Source organism: Thunnus albacares, chromosome 4 (assembly GCF_914725855.1).
Source record: "Thunnus albacares chromosome 4, fThuAlb1.1, whole genome shotgun sequence".
NCBI classification, from domain to species: Eukaryota; Metazoa; Chordata; class Actinopteri; order Scombriformes; family Scombridae; genus Thunnus; species Thunnus albacares.
In genome coordinates, this window is record NC_058109.1 from 35,215,489 (window position 1) to 35,232,716 (window position 17,228).

A 17,228-nucleotide genomic window follows, 5' to 3' on the forward strand; every position below is an offset into this window, starting at 1 on the left:
GATGATGATGCAGTTGTCACTGGCAAAGTAGCATTTATTTTAAGTTTTGTCTGTTGAAAGGTTGTCTTCCAGATTTCATAACAATTTCATGGCAGGATACATTTTTAAAACATTTGCTGTCGTTGTCTCAAATTTCCACCCAAGATCTCATTATTCCCTGATATATCAGTGATATTGTTCGCTCCTATGTTCTAAATCTATTCCAGTTGCTACATGTTTAGTAAGATTATATACTTCAATTAAAAGATCATCTCGTGCGGTTTGTACCGATTTTAAACTGTGTATTATTATTATCATCATTATCATAGTTATTCTTTAAATATTGTATAGTTATGTGGCCGGTGTTATGCATTATTTTCTCCTCACTCAGGTTGTGGAAACATCAACAGGGAGATGCTTCTAACCGCTGGGGGGTCTGTTATTTTGAAGTGCTAGCCGGAAGTGATTTGTTTCGTTGGACAGTTGCTGTGCTGCGGTTCGGTTGAACAGAGTTTGACTGTAGTCTGTAGTCTTATCAGTCGTCTGCCTGGCTGTTATTCTGCTGCCTGCTGACAGTCAGTAGTAGCCGTTGAATCGCATGCCACTGTCTGAATGCAAACGGAGTAACTTTAAGTTAGCCTCACAACCAAACTGACAACTTTAGAAGTGAAATACAAACTTTAATAGTTGCACGTCTCAATGGACACTGTTCAGGTAGGTGAGTTAGCTGGGTAACGTTAACCAGGTCGGTTGACAGGAGTTAGCGTTAGCATGTCGCTAGCAGGGGTTGGCTAACAAGGGTAGGGCCATATAGCCGCAAGGTGACAAACAGGTAACGATAGTTGCTTGGGTGCTTAATATGGGCGCCAATTCGTTCACACCTGGCTAACGATATGTTTGTGTGCCTCTGTTTGTCTTTTTCCACATCTTGTTTGTTGTCCTCAGAAACTGGTGTCTGGATTTGCTCTGGACCTGGGACCACTGAAAGAACCTCTTGGATTTATTCGTGTCCTAGAATGGGTAAGCATTAAAGTATAGATGTAAAATACATAATGTATCTGACTTAGCTGTATTTGAATTAGTGTTAGGCACAAGATATATATTTGTGTTCAGCCTCCACATCTACGCAGCATTCCTCTCATTTGATCCTCGTGATGTTGACATTTCCCTCTCCAGTAGTCCATTCCACCAACTCCATATCCCGGACTCCATGCATGTATGTAGCGTTGTTAGCCAGAAATCCTAGTACATATGCTAAGGGGTAAAGACTGAGGAAAACACTCAAAAAGTTTTGCAGATTTCTCTGCATCTGCTTTGTTCATCTGTAACTTTGAAGTGTTGGCTTTTGACCTGGTTCAATGAGTTAAATTGTGCCATAGCTTGTGGATTTACTATGTATGTAGCTACTGATTTCCCAAGTAAAATGTTAACCCAAAGCAGGAAGTCAACCATTTGCTTTAAACCCTTACAATTTTTTCATAGTAAAACTTGATTATGTGCTTGCAAGAGACTGTAAGCTGAAACAATTACAAGGAAATTTAACAGATCTTGTGACTTTCGTATTGAAGTAGTCCAGTTGAGCAGTGCCACCCAGATCAGGAGTGTTGTTGATGCCATATGCAGCTCTGTGTGGCTGTTGTTGAGAATCAAATAGCTTGGATATAACTGCTGCTGCTCAGTAGAACATACTCTAAATATCCCTACTGTGTGAGTCTGTTTGATAGAATTTGTAATGAGTAATCTGAGTGGACTATATACTAAAATAGGAAACAGTGCAGGAATTCCCCCTCTTATGAGACCGCTTATAGTGGTAGTGCTCTGGATTTCGTATGATGCAGACTACTATGCTAACTGCTTCGCTACAGCAGGCAGTGCTGTGTGTATTTAAGGCGTGGGCTTGTGGAGCAGGAGCAACCATGTCCTATTTGTAATTAACATATTCAGCAGGTCTTTTCTGCTGCTGTGGAGTTTCTCTCCAGGAAGGTTAAAGATGCTTAGCTTTGCCACTTTTAAACTTTATTACACAGTGTTAGGGGTCGGTGGCTAACCCTACTATACATGACTACTCATATTTCTTGCCCTGTTGAGCTTCTTCTTAGCAATTTTACTGCATTCCCAGATCTGAGATATTAATTTTGTGAGTACAATATTGTTATTACAGTCATAAATGATGGCCAAAACTATTGAATACAGATCGAAATTGCAATAAATCAGACTTATTCCTAAAAGAGGGTGATACCTTTCACTCGCTCAATTTGCTTGTATATGTATTTAATGTCAAAGTGGAAAATTAGGGTCTTGAAATTTAGACTGGAACAACAATGCTGGGACAAATGCTGTTTACACTGTATTGATGAAGTTTTCCTCCTGACTGTTGGATGTAGAGCTGAGGGAGAGTCTGGGTCTGACAGGGCAGAGCTCACTTCATAGGGAACATGCTGTAAATTCTGCTGGCTCCCGCTGCTGCACAGCATTCTCTGGGCATCTCCCCGGGGAATGGGGGTTTACTGGTATAAGTATACTACCACTGGGATAAAGCAGCATACGTGCGTTAGATTGTGCGAAGGCCATGGTATACTCAATACTGAAACTGACTTCAACAAGTTTGTACATGAGGAAGGGCGTGGTCCTACCATTTTCCATAATTTCTCTTTGTAAAATGCAAAGCATTATATCGATTAAGAGTTGAACCCCTAGTTGAACTCTTGAGGAACAAGCACATAGAAAAAAATAACCACAGTTAAAAGGTCATGTTTGCTTACTGGTGCCAAGAAAACTGCAACTGTACTGAAGTCACTGAAAAAAATACTAACATCTCTCATGAAATTCAGAGTCAATACATTTCATAACAGTAGCCGTAGCCTTCTTCTAATGTGTGTCTTAATGCCCATTGACAACACCTGCTTAATTAAACTAATATCAAGGTTTTAAGAGACATATGACAGGTATGTTTAGGATGTGTGTTAATTTGATTGACAGTTGTATTTTACTGCAGTGGTTGGTTCTTGTGTTCCCACCTTTCCCCCACAAACCTGCACCACTGCACTGAGTGGTAACATGTATCACTGGTGGGTATGGTTTTAATTTCTTAATAGTAATAATGATGCCTGGGTTTTGGCAGGGATACCAAAATAAAACATTTTCTGAAACCTTTTGAGGAACATGAACATGTAGTGTACAAAACCTGTTTTTTCATTTAACTAAAGCCAACTTCTCAAAAGTTAAATGCTGTCTTAACACAAGCAGCCATATAAGAACTTTTCCTAAGTAAGATGAAGTCAAAAACTGGGGGAAAAAATGCTTTAAAACAGACCCTTCAATGCCAGCATTCAGTATTTGGCAGATTTTGATCATTTGACTGACACATTTCAGTTGGTACCAAAGAAGTATTGAAGTTCATTACCAAGCCATAGTAAAACCAAACTCCAGTCTCCTCCAAAGCCTTCTGGAAACCAGAAACGGTGAGGTCACAGATGCTACATCCATGTTTTTTTTTTACACTGTGCGTACACAAATATCCAAATCTACCATATATGATTTGTCAGAAACATCTCATTTGGCTTTATTGGCTTTATTACCATTACATCTTCTTTTCTGGTCCTTGTCTGGTTCATTGTTTCCCTCCATGCGCTAACACTTGTTGTCAGAACCTTGTGACTGAATAGGGCTGCCACTGTCTATGTGCTTACGTGGCCATCAGTTCAGTGGCTCCGCTTTTCCAGTTTGAGGATCTTTGCTCCTTGATGATAGTCCCAGAGCTTCTGATTTTCACAGCTGCAGCCAGCCTGTTGTATTTCTAGCCATTTCCAATTTCTCCAGGCAGTTCAGCAAGTTCAACTAGTTGTTAGTCCACACTCAAGGCTGAAATAGGCTGAATTCTTCCAGGGTGAGGCGTTCTTAGTATTCCAGCACTGGGAAAAACTGTTTGTCTCCCTCCTCTACATGGTCTTGGAAGATGTTTATAATTTATATTACTGAATGTCAAACTGGTCTGTATGCCACAGCCTGTAAACATGGACATTAGCCAGTAAGTGCAATTTTTCAGTGTCAGGTGGAGGGTGGTCTAGGGGAGGTGGTGGTCTGGCTATTTTTGCTATCGTGACATACTTGGTCTGTTATGGTTCGGTGTTGCCATACATTCACGTGATGTGCTATAAACAAGTAAAGGTGGTTGTATGAAAATGCTAAACTGCTAGTGTCAGAATCTTGTGACTCTGTTTGGCTGCCGTCTCCTATCTGCCCTGCTACTCCCTGACCACGAAAGGTAGCGAGGAATGTTTCAGTCAGTCTGAGGGAGGCTGGGTGGGACGCTGGACTTTGGACAGTGAACGCCTGCCCTGGCTGCAGGGTTTATTTGGGGTGCTGTCAGATTGGCCCGGGTGGGTCAAACAAGGCTGAGATGAAAGCTGAGAAATGTTGGTGAGCTCCAGAGACACCTGAAAGATGAAACCCATTCCTGAAAATCCTCAGCGGGCTGGAAGCTCGCTAAATACTGCACTCTGTTCCTCTGTGCATGTTTCTGCTGTTTATCTTGCTGTCTTTACTGCACTAGTGCAGCCTGCAAGCTGTTCACCTCAGTGCCTGGCCCTGTGCTTTGGCCCATTGTATACAACTGTTAGTAGTGGAAAAGGATACTGATGATTTGGGAATGTGCTGTGGTAGATGTGGGTGTAAGTGAACAAAGGACATTATTCTTGAGAGAAAGTACGGAAGCAAGAATCACATGCCTTCATCAGAAGCTTTTCATTGGAGGAAGGATGTCCTGGGAGGGGGGAGAGGGGTGTGTGTGTGTGTGTATGAGGGGATGCCCTTTGTCCCACAGTGTTTCCAGGTAGTGCATACTTGTGCATAGTTTTCAACAGAGTTACTGCAACATCATCATGTGATTATGAGAAAAGGTTTTTTTTTTTATTATCATATCATCAATATCATATAAAAAGCAGTAGTATCTCCAATTTAACTGCTAGTAATAAAGTATTACATGCTCTCCATGGGTTTCCACTTTGGCTGATCAAAACCTTTCCAAACATTTTGCATAATATGCACCATCATTCAGCAGCAAGTCTGTGTTTTGGAGATGGCCGATACATCAGCCATGTGGATATTATTGACCAATTGTGGTGTATCACACATATAATATATCAGCATAATATTGGCCAATAAGTAACAGGGAATTGCGGTACATTATATGTTTGAAGTAATTCAGGTCATTTAGTGACAAGTAAAAATTCCAGCTCAGTACATATCTTGGTCACAATTGAAGAAACACATTCAACTGACCCTTATCAAAAATGCTTTTGATTTTTATTTCCAGATTTTTAAAACTCTTAAATGTTGGTATCCACTTCAGAAATCCAGTGTTGGTCGGACTTGAGTGTTTTCCTCATTTCCTAACACTTGACATTTTGGAGATATAATTACAATGTTTCCATATACTGTATGTACCAACACTTTCTTTACTATTTCACACATTTACCCCTTCTGTCTGTATCATTCCTTTCAATCAACACAACGAGACAGAAAAAAGCTTTGTGGGTAGCATGTAGGTCAGAGTTGGAGGTGTTCGTGGTACACTCAACCCCAAACTATTTGATTAAGGACCTTTTATTAACACTGGTAAGATGAATGTGTTCAGTGATTCATCAGGTTCATGAAATGATAAAATGGGCCAAAGTCTTAAATATGTGAAAACAACAGTTTGTGTACTCATTGGAGATGGCATATGTGTGTGTAAAACAGATGTATTTCTTTAGAGGTTGCTTTAGAGCTTTGGTGATCAAAGACGGGATGTGTCAGAAATCTAGGACCAAACTCTCAGGAAACACAGTGGAACTGCTGCTAGGACTCTTATCTAACTAGGGCTGCAATTAACAATTATTTTCATCTTCCATTAATGTACTGATTATTTTCTTGATTAATCGTTTAGGCTATGAAATGGCACTCACAATTTCTCAGACAACAGGAATGTTTTAAATAAGCTTTTTTTTTTTTATCTGACCAACAATCTAAAATGTTAAGATATTGAATTTACTGTTCTATATGAAAAGCAGCAAATTGTCACACTTATGAAGCTTGAACCATCAAATGTTTGACATATTTGCTTGAAAAATGACTGAAATGATTATTCGATTATCAAAAAAGTTGCAGATTAATTTTCTGTCAGTCAACTAATTGATTAATCATCTAATCGATGCAGCTCTGAAACCAAACCAATGGAAATAAAGCATGAGAAGAAACAGAGCGCGCTGGCCAATGACATTGTAAATGGTCATATATACTGTATGTAGATACCACATCACATTAATATGTATATTAATGTGATATCTATGGCTTGTTTTTTTGCTACATCCTAGCATGATGAGTCCACAGGCTTTAATCACACAGTCTGACATGCTTCAAAACTGATATTATACAGTCTGACAGAGACGGCAACTGAGATCTTATTAGACTATCCTGCAAAGTGAGACAAGCAATGAACCTGCATGATTGCTGCTATGGCACAGTGTATAGAGGCCTTTGGTAACAGAGCTACAACAGTATATGCCAATGTACTGCAAGTTTTTATACTACTTTATGTTAGCAGTGCAACAATGTTGAGACATGTAAGTCATGTTTCCCCAAAAAAGTAGTCATGAGAGCCTTAATGAAAGACTTGACATATTTCCTTCCTACTCTCTACATATTAGTTACAGGGGTGGCATGTCTGTAATGTCTGTCAGTATTGGCTGTATGACAGAGAGCTGCTATATGAAATCACAACCTTCTCTGGTCCTAGTTTGTGTCATTACTTTAGCACTTAACGTCTTGCCTTTATAAATAGGATGATATCGCAGCAGCCAGGATCTCGACAACATTGTAGTGGAGTTAGACAGATGTACTCTGTTTACCCATTTAGCACCGCAACATACTTTCTCCTGGTTCAGAAAGGGTCTCTGGTTCTTCCTCAGGGTGTAGGAGGTTTGGTATTGTTGTGTTTGTTGGTTTATAAATCTTTTTCTACGATGTGGAATACTGCACAGGCATGAAATTTTGACCCTGCCCTGCTTTTACACCCTGACAAGTGAACGTCAGTATGGGTCTGTTCAAAGCGGGAGATGAAGAAAGACTGTCCAAATCTTCTCCAAACCTTGCTGCCTGTGCTTCAATTTATAGCCCAATAGAGAAATCAGTCCAAAACAGACACAAACTGGCTGCATTTGAACCCAAAGCTGTCTTGTATACTGTAAGGGTGAATATCATAAATGGAAACCCCTGATTGCAGTTGTTGCTGTGCTGCAGTAGACTCCCCCTGCAACCCTGGAGTAGCAGCAACGTTTTTCTGCAGAGTCAGTTTCTGATAAAGTTTGAGGAAATGGTCTGGGTTACCCCACTGGTCTCTGCTCTCTGTCAGCATAGTTGACGATATTAGCTTGTTTTTCTCCCCTGGAAAAAAAACCTATTTGCTGACATTCATTCTTATGCAATATATAAAAAAACTGCCTCTAGAGAGTAAGATAATCAGTCTCAGTTCATTTAAAGCCTTTTAAGTACTTTTCTGTGCTTTGTTTTGGCACATTTGAGTTTTTTTTTTTTATCAGTGCTGCATTAGAAGTACTGTGTGTTATGCTTGCAGTAACATACTTGTTAGTCACCTGACCCTCACAAGTAAAATGGAGTGCCAGTCCTTTACATAAGACAAATAAATGCATTCAAACATTGTGAAAACATAATGAGAAAAATAAAATCTATTTCCTACTCTTCATACTGAAGACATCAATCTTTTAGCACAGCTCACAAATATTTAGTTTCATTTTTATAAAAGGCTCAATACTTTCCTTTAAACAGCTGGACACTGTTTTTTTTTGTTTTTTTTTTTTTTAGCAAACATTGCTCAAAGAAATAGTGTAGTTACACAGTATGACATTCAACAACATGTAAACTGTGACTGTTTGCAGGAGTTTGGCAGGTTGAAGCTGAAAGTTTGGTTTGGCAGCTGCATGTTAAAGGGTTACCATGTTTGCTGAGAGGGTGGGAGGGAGTTTCCTGTGTGGGAAAAAGGATGTGACAACTGCAGGGAAGAGAGTGATAGAGAAGAGGGGAAGTTAGTTCAAAAGGTGAAAAAAAAAAACATGTCTGATTTATATGGAAAGGGAAAAGGTTTCATAAGCAGCAGCCACCACCACCACTGTTCAGTGTGTCAGTCAAGCAAGCATGCCTCTCCTTTAAAACCTCTCATCCCCATTTTCCTCTTATTCCACAGGTCTTCACCATCTTTGCCTTCGCCACCACTGGAGGTTACACAGGGAAAACCCACTTAACAGTGAAATGTCCTGACAAGGATCCAATGCCTATAAGTCCTGTGTTTGCATACCCATTCAGGTAGAACACTGAAGTGTTATAATAGTCATAATAGCTTTTGCATTGTCTCTCCTGCAATACTCTTTCATTGCTTACTTAGTTTCTCAATACAGGAGAACACACAATACTGATGTTGTCATTGACATATCTTTATGGATTCAACCTATTGTAATCAGTGTCATAAATGAGAATATCTTTCAAATTCCGTTATCTATCATGTTATGAGTAAGTCTGCAGCACCTCATAAATGGTGTTCAGTACTATAAATTATATCAGACAAACCTTATGACACAGTATGTAAAACAAACATCATTCTTCGCAAACTCTAATTAGCTTGCTCAGAATGATGCATTTGGATAACAGTTTTGCAAAATAATAACATGATATGATCATAAGATAAAGACAAACCTTTATTAATCCCCAGAGGGAGATTCAGGTTTTTTGGATTGAAGCAGCTCCCGTAGCCAGCTGTGCTGTGCATTATGTGTATGAGGTGTGAAAACGCCCTAAGAGCCCACAATCAAACCAAGATAATAAGAATAAACATAATGATAAAGTAAAACACTGAGCAGCTGACCCTAGATATCTGCACTGGATCTCTGAATGAGTGAATGAGTGACCATATGTACAGTCTATCAATAAATATAAGTATGTATTACCACCATACAATTCTATTGAAAGTCAACAAAGACAAGGCAGTCAGTCAAAGTGGCGATCACACTGAAGGACAGAGGAAACGTTGCCAGCATTGAAGTTATCTGTGGTTAGCAGAAAGAAGGGTGAAGAAACAGAACATGTGCGGCGGTGCTGCTCTGCGCCCTTCTCTTTTTCTACAAGAACAATATTTGCCAAGGATTGTCACCGAGGTGCTGTGTGGGTAAAATAAAGCGGCACCACTGAAAATTTCACGTGTGCTCATGCAATGGGTGTTTTGCTGTTACTGTTTAGAGCATTGTGACTGTATATAAAGATGGACGACGCGTCTCCACTTCCTACCCATGCATGTATAATAAGAGCTGATTAGGGTGCTGCCGCTCAGCTTTGCAGCTAATTTTTCCTAGTGGTCATTCACGGTATTGCAGCGGAAAACCCCCCCCTGCGGCCCAAAGAGCATTTTCCCCTTAGACCACCATTGTTAAAGAGACGTCTGTAAAACTGTTGACAGGACACCTCGAACTGTAAACAAGGTCAATTATGGCTCTTTCTATTACAAAATTTTGATCCATGGAGGTTTTATATTTGTAAAACTTTCCTCGAGCCAAGAAAAACGATTTAAAAATCTGTGACGTCATCACAATGTAAAGTCTATGGGCTGAGTGGGAACTTGCAGGCGGACACAGTGGGGGAATCCTTTTTTTTTTTACAATTCTAATTTCAAGGAAGTCTTCTCTTCAACCAAAATTCGAAAACTAAACTGTTTTATACTAAAGAGTTTTACTTCTCATTATCATGTAGTGCAGTGTGATTAACATCAGTTAGACAATGAACTTTTCTCGCCTAAACAGACATTGTGATATTCTGTTCATCTTAATAGCTAATGATTTAAAGAAATGATTGGAAGAAAATGTCAAATCTTCCAATCCTTATGAAGATTCTTTATACAACCATGCAGATCAGTGAAAGATCTCGCTTAATCTTTTTATATTCTCTCTTCTTGCGTCCGTGGAGAGAGGAGTAACCCAGGTGAGGATTTCTTTTCTCTGAAATCACACAGACTATAAAAAACAGAAGAGTCACCAGAAGGACTGCTTAAAGTTTTCCTCTCTATCTCCTTTCAGGTTGTCAGCGTACCCATACCAAATGCCAACGTGTAATGGCAGTCAAGCCAATGAGACCTTCCTGCAGGGCGACTTCTCCTCCTCAGCAGAGTTCTTTGTGTGTGTGGGTGTGTTTGGGTTCCTCTATTGCACCGCCACACTGATCCTCTACTTGGGCTACCAGAACGTCTACCGCCAGACCTCCCGCGGTCCCATCATAGTGAGTACACTACCCCGGATCAGCAAGAAGCCTTCTTCATAGCTTCTAACCCTGTTCATATCCGCTAACCCTGGGTAGGGTGTGAGTTAGCCTTGTTTTATACATTTCAGGATTGTATCCTGTAGTTGGTTCGGCTCACTGCATTACATATCTGTGGGAGAAGAACTGAGCCATGCATCATTAGGCATCTCAGTGGCATTATTTGTAACTGCTGCCCTTGTGAATCATCTACTAAATGGCCATTTTTTATTCTCAATGTGTCATTGTCCATAGAATAACTCAGACACACATGATAAGCAATGACGCTCAGGGATTAGATGCACCTTGAGGATGTTAAATATCACCTGTGCCGAATTCCGTCCAAAGCAAACCATATGAGTCATTTTAATACATTTTTCTACCTTCTACACAGCCATTGATTTATATATTTGTATTCTTTTCAGAAAATAATGAAAATTAGCTAAGAGATTTTAAAGCCCCTGAAAACGTTATTTTTCAAACTTCAAATGTATTTCTCTACGACAATCAGTAAATAAGCAACAGTAAAAGTTAAAGTTTTGGGAAAAATCATCCTTAGTTATATTTATGAAACTCAGCGGATCTGCTTTATCAGGACTGTGTGTGTTGCTAGATCCCAATCGATACATGGAAACACTTGAAAATCACCTTTTTCTAAACGAGCCCTGCCTTCTTTAAACAAACAATAAAGGTAGGACAAAAACAGAAATACAAGAACCTTGCATAGTAAAGAAATGATATTAGAAACTCGTGCATTCATCTATGCAGCTTCTTACATCACTTACAATTAGAAGCTGCTTGAGAACATAGTTTTTAGAACCTTTAAACTTTCTCTAGATAGGAAATTCACCATGGTCAAATCAAGCTTGTCTTGTTTTTTTTGTTTTGGTTGTGTTTATTTATGTCAGTTTTTTTTTCTGATGAAAGCAACCATATTGTAAGTCCAGTTCTATGGGTACAACCATAGCCCTCTAAGGGGCTTCACTATTAGCCTCGAAGGGTTAGCCAACCATGAAGCACGTTATAAAATATAAAAAGCTGTGTAAAGCAGGGACTGTTTTAAATACTCCTTGATGGGGTGTTGGTTTGGAAAGTGCTTGGAAAAACTGTCGTAATTTAAAACCCATGCTATGCTATGGAAAGTATCCACCAACACCCACCCACCCATTCCATATTTATTACTGGCAGTCCAATCTTGTATTAAATTGCCTAATCAGACTCTGGACACAGCCCTAACCTCTCCCTCCACCTTCTGTATAATCATAATCAAGTGTTTCTTACATGAACACAGAGAAATTGAGAGGCATTCATAGATTTTGAGTCCCAATGTGAACAGCAGAATAGAGTTCAGCTGAAAAGTAAATAATTGTACATCATATAGAAAGTGTCCGTTTGATTGTGAAACAATTAAACTTAATTCTGAACTGATTCTGACTGAACCATATCACAACCATATTTCACTGAAATGAAACCAATTGTATAAGGACTGAGGGATTTATGTTCTTGGAAGAGGAGCATACTTATTTCATATGCGTGCAATTAGAACTAGCTTGTGATGTTGATGTATATGTCAGCATGCTCAGTGTTTTCTTTGCACTCCCTGCCAGGACCTGGTGGTGACTGCTGCCTTTGCCTTCCTGTGGCTTGTGTCCTCCTCAGCGTGGGGCAAAGGCCTGACTGATGTCAAATGGGCCACTAACCCTGAGCACCTAATCGAGTCTTGCAGCAATCATTGTCAGGCAGGAGAATTTCCGTCTATGGGCCGCCTCAACGCCTCTGTGGTAAGTCACGTTAAACCAGTGTCACGGTTGCAGACATTATCATCTTATTCTCAAGTTCCTGAAAATTCCCATTGTGTCCCATATTTGACCTATAGGAGAAGTATTTTACCAAATTTCCAACCTTGGGAAACTCTTCCTAGGAGCTTGTCATACACCTGGAAGTGATGCTACTTCTGCTACTCTGAGCATGATTTCTCCTGTCTTGAATTATGTAGATCAGGTGGTGATGATGTAAAACAACACTATCAACAGTTGTTAGTGTCCTAAAACCACAGTGTCATTGTTTCTAAAAGAGCCAAGAGAGTACACATTTTAATACAGTATAGTACATACTACTTTTGGGCAGCTGATACTGGGTTATGTTGGATATGAACACTCATGGAGTATGTACAGTGCCATCTAGTGTTCAAACTAAAAAGCCACATTACCTTCCATTGCTGGAACTGCCTCAATATTTGTTGTAGAAATGAAGAGTTAAGATCTTCATGCATTTGGATTCATTATTTGAGTCAAAATAACTACATCAATGCAATAATTGTTTTGAATTTTCACTTCTGAATATCTACATTGACTGACATCTTTGTGTTTGTTACAGAACACTGTGGCGTGTTTTGCAGTTTTGCTAGGGGTGGTGGTGTTGAGCAGTGTGTGCCTGCAACAGATAGACATACATAATGTAGGCAGATAAAACCTTTAAAGCTTATAGTATAAATGAACTGGAACACACAGGGGGCAGGACACAGTATCATGAATATAATGCAATCCAGTGCACAAAGTGTAACCTTACAAACGACCAATTAGATAAGCAATCCTTTAAGACCATGTGAGGAAAACCTGAACACTGAGCTATAGAAGTACACAGTAGTTATTTGTTTGTTATCGTTTATTTCCTCTGTTTCCCTGTCTTTCTACAGATTTTTGGCTTTTTGAACTTGATCCTGTGGGCAGGCAACTGCTGGTTCATTTACAAGGAGACTCCTTTCCACAAAGATCCCAACCCACCGGCCACCATGGAGGAAGGAGGGGTCCCTGGGCCGTAGCCAGTTCACTGAGGCTCCTCAAGCATAGCCCTGTACCCACAGCAGAGATGCTTTGTGCCCAACACTGGTTCTAATGTTAACCTGCAGAAACGGAAACAAAAGGAAAACAATTGTCCCAATACCCCCCAACCCTCATCCTCAGCTATTTCTACGGGTCTTCAGCTCAACTTAATTTAGTCCCTAACGACTGAGCAACCTTTTGTTCTTTTTTTTCTTTTTAATAAGCTGTCATCAACTCCCAATTCCCATGTGCCTTGGAAACACTAAATACAAATACACACTAAAATGCTTACACACTACGTACAATAAGAGTTGCTGTGAATGTAGAGTTTAAATCTATTAGGTGTTCAAAACAGCAGGCCTGCAGTGCATTCGCTTCCACATTAGCACAGTATCCTCCCTTGATGTTTGCCCTTCAGGGAACATCTAGTGATGAAATTGTGATGTAAGACACCAAGATCCCCTCTCGCCTTCAGCAAGGGGGAAAAAAGGCAAGTTGAAATCTAATGACCCTCCCAACTGAGACGTGTTGTTATAAGAACCAACATCCAGAAGAAAACAATTTTGGTGGAAACCAATGCACCCAACTCATTTTCTTTTGAGTCTAGTAAGGACCTGTTCTGTTTCTCGTTTTTCCATTATGTAATCTGTACAGTGCTACAGTTCAGATTCCAAATACAGTAATGCTAAAGATCTCAGTTACTCAATGTCAATGTAAATAAGTCATAGCCTGAAGTTCAAGATTTGTTGAATGCTCCTTTTCCTCTAGTCAAAGGAAAACCTGATAGCAGGAGCTTTATTGTATCAGTAGACTACTCTTTGAACTCTGCCTCCAAAGCATCAGACCATCTAAAGATCAAACATCCCCCAATATCTATGTCACCCCTGCCCCCCCCACTGATGTTCTAATCTCATGATATACACTCAATAACTACATGAATGTTCCAATTTTAACACACTTTAATTTTCTTGCACTTCACCGTTCATTGCAAAAAGAATACACACTGTAAGTATAAAGACAAAAACTCACTACAATCTACTGAACCTCTCTGTACTTCAAGTGGGGAAGCAGAGGCCTTTATTTTGAAAGTGTTGTTTTGACTGATATTTCAGGTTGTGACAGCATTGGCCACACGTGTTTATTTTCAGCCTGTATCCCGAACAAGGCCAGCTCTCTACATGTTTACTCCAGTAGCTGTTGTACATGGCTTCACAGTATAAATGACTGACGAGGCCAAACCATGTTTAGTTCCTGTTTCATCACAATGTTACATTTACATTAGTCAATAACACTAAGATTCATCCATGTTCAAACCATCTTGCAAAAGGTAACTTGCAGTTACATTATTTATATACAATTCATATGTATTTTTTTATCTGCATTAATTGGTCCATTGCATATTTTAAAGCCATTGTTGGGTTTCTGTTTGTATTTCCCTATGGAAAAAAGTGTCCATGTGCAGCTTTCCCTTTTTCTCTTTTTTTTTTTTGTAACTTTGTCAAATTTGCTGTTAAATTTGTTGTACCACTACATAGCTTAAGGCTTAATCTTGTGATGATAAATAGTTCAAGTAACAGAAGTGGCAGAATGTGGTTGCCAGTAATCCTGCTGTATTCCTTCATGACTCCTGCCCATTGTTCCAGCATACAGTACATGTAACTTGACAGCCGTTGCCATACATCAGAAGGTTTTGTATTGAACTTGTACAGTTGTTCTGAGTCACTGTTGATAACTGTCAAGACACTGACTTCTTGCATTGCACTAAGAGAGATCTAATGTCTATGAAGGAACTGTGCATGAATAGATTTTGATCAGAGTTATTGGGCCATCTGTGCAGCTTTTTTATTTGATAGCTGAAGCCTCTATAGGTAATATATGAGCAGCTGTTTGAGTCACTATGAGTAAAGTAATATATTTTCCACATCATATTGAAATGACATATATAATTAAGTTTCTTTATCAATTATAAACAAGAAATCATAGTTCAATTAGAGCACAGTCATATGTGGGATGTTTATGTAATGGATTGTTGACATTGGACTTTTCATTTATGTATTTTATGCCATTTTGTGCAGAAGGAAACAATGGTCTGTCTGTATTGACATGTAAAACATGAGAGCTGCAAATGCTGGATTCTGACTTTTCTTTAAAATTATATTGCAAACTTGTTCACCACCTTGATGATTTAAAGTCACTATGTGCAGAACCGTCAAGTTTTTTTTAGCATCTTTTGAATTGGTCTAATAGTATTGTTTTTTTGTCGAAAAATGAAAGTTCTTCTTAAAATCGATGCAGTCTGCATTATGTTTTGCTTTCAGCCCATTCATTCAGTGTCTCGGGGTCAAATCCACAGAGTCAGTGACTACTGTCTGCAAATGTCCTTTTTTATACTAACACTAGGTGGCGACAAATTCAGAAATTTTTCAGTGCTGCAGATAGTGCCTCAAATGTCCTGATTGTATTATGAATCACTTAACAGTACTACTCAGCTAGATATGAGAGAAACCATAAAAGAAAGAACCAGTGGCATCCTTCCCTGATAACAGATTCATCCCAGAGCTTTGTCACTTCTCTTTTCCTGTCCTGCCTCAACACCAATCGTCTCTCCTCTCCTGCATGGAGAAACAAGGAGGACATGAGGGAAGTAGTGTTTACAATGGATAGTGCCATATTAAACATACTGCCCCCATCATTTAAACTGGAATCACATTATGAAGACATCTCCTCACAGTCAGTATGGACAGAGGGAACAATTACAGCAAACTCTTTCAATGTGAGTATCATTCTAAGATACAAAAGTTCAGTGGTTGAGCCCAACAAAGGCAATTTTGCAGAAGCTGGGAACTGCATGCTTCTTTAGCACTCCAAATTACCACACATCTTTAAGTGCTGGACATGAAAAGTATACATAGAATAGAGGCACCACTCCCTTCACATCTCCAACAAGGGTCTACTGATATTCATTTCCAGTCAAAGTATGCAAATATTTTCTATCCAATGCAGTCTATATATTATTATCAGTTGGATAACCTGTATACATTGTATTAATGTTATTCAAGCATGATTTCTAATCATCAGGAAATACAGACAGGTTACATAGGAACAACTGGTACAGGCCTGAATGCTTGACCCCTACAGTGAGGGGATCTGGTGGCTCTGTTATGCTGTGGGGGGCATTTTGCTGGCATGGTTTGGGTCCACTTGTCCTCTTAGAGGGAATCAAATCAATACAAAGTTGTTCTGAGTGATCATCTTTATCCTATGATGAAACATTTCTATCCTGATGGGAGTGGTCTCTTCCATGATGACAATGCTACCATCCATAGAGCATGAAGGGTCATGCATGGTTTGATGAGCATGAAAATGATGTGAACCATATGCTATGACCTTCACAGTCATCAGATCTCAACCCAAGTGAACACCTATGGGAGATTCTGGACTGTCGTGTTAGACAGTGCTCTCCACCACCAAGAATCAATGCCAAGGTGCATTGAAGCTGTTTTGGCGGCATATGGAGGCCCAACACCTTACTAAGACATTTTATATTTGTTTTTCCTTTAATCTGTCACCTGTCTGTATGTCCAGATCAGTGACAGTAACTGATAGATGCAATTGGGCTGGCCATGAGACAGGCTTCAGACTTCTTAAGCTAAGGTGCTTTGTATTTGGACATACTGATAACATGATAGGTTGTATTTATCTAGGATTTAGTTGAAACTCAGAGATCACTTAGAGTAACTGTAAAATATATATAAAACATGTTTAATTACAGCTTTTGTCACTATTTTCTCTTTCAGACAAATGAAAGTGACTTTTCATTCCCACTGACAAATGTACACAAACCATCTTTTTCCTTAGTTTGATGTAAATATGATTTATGAGGTGACATTACAAGACCCCAGACACACAGTTTACATGTAAGTTACAGTTACATCATTTATAGTGAATTGTGTTTGTGTTGCAGCACAGCCCTGGCTGTGTGAGGCTTAACCACTTATAGGGATTAGGAAAGGGGGAAGGTGTGTCCACGTGTGTGGACCTGTGACTTCTGATCACCACTTAAGAACATATTCTCCCTGTCCCACACTCTTGCTG

At 39.4% G+C, this 17,228-nt stretch overlaps 1 protein-coding gene across 1 annotated transcript; it reads left to right on the forward strand.

Moving 5' to 3' along the window:
• The first annotated feature begins 472 nt into the window (after positions 1-472).
• On the forward strand, positions 473-15,423 carry sypl2a (synaptophysin-like 2a). The gene is made up of 6 exons (XM_044349191.1): positions 473-693; positions 925-999; positions 8,219-8,337; positions 10,095-10,293; positions 11,919-12,092; positions 13,007-15,423. Exons 1-6 carry the CDS (start codon positions 679-681, stop codon positions 13,130-13,132), a joined length of 708 nt encoding a protein of 235 aa, XP_044205126.1. The 5' UTR covers positions 473-678; the 3' UTR covers positions 13,133-15,423.
• The last annotated feature ends 1,805 nt before the right edge of the window (positions 15,424-17,228 follow it).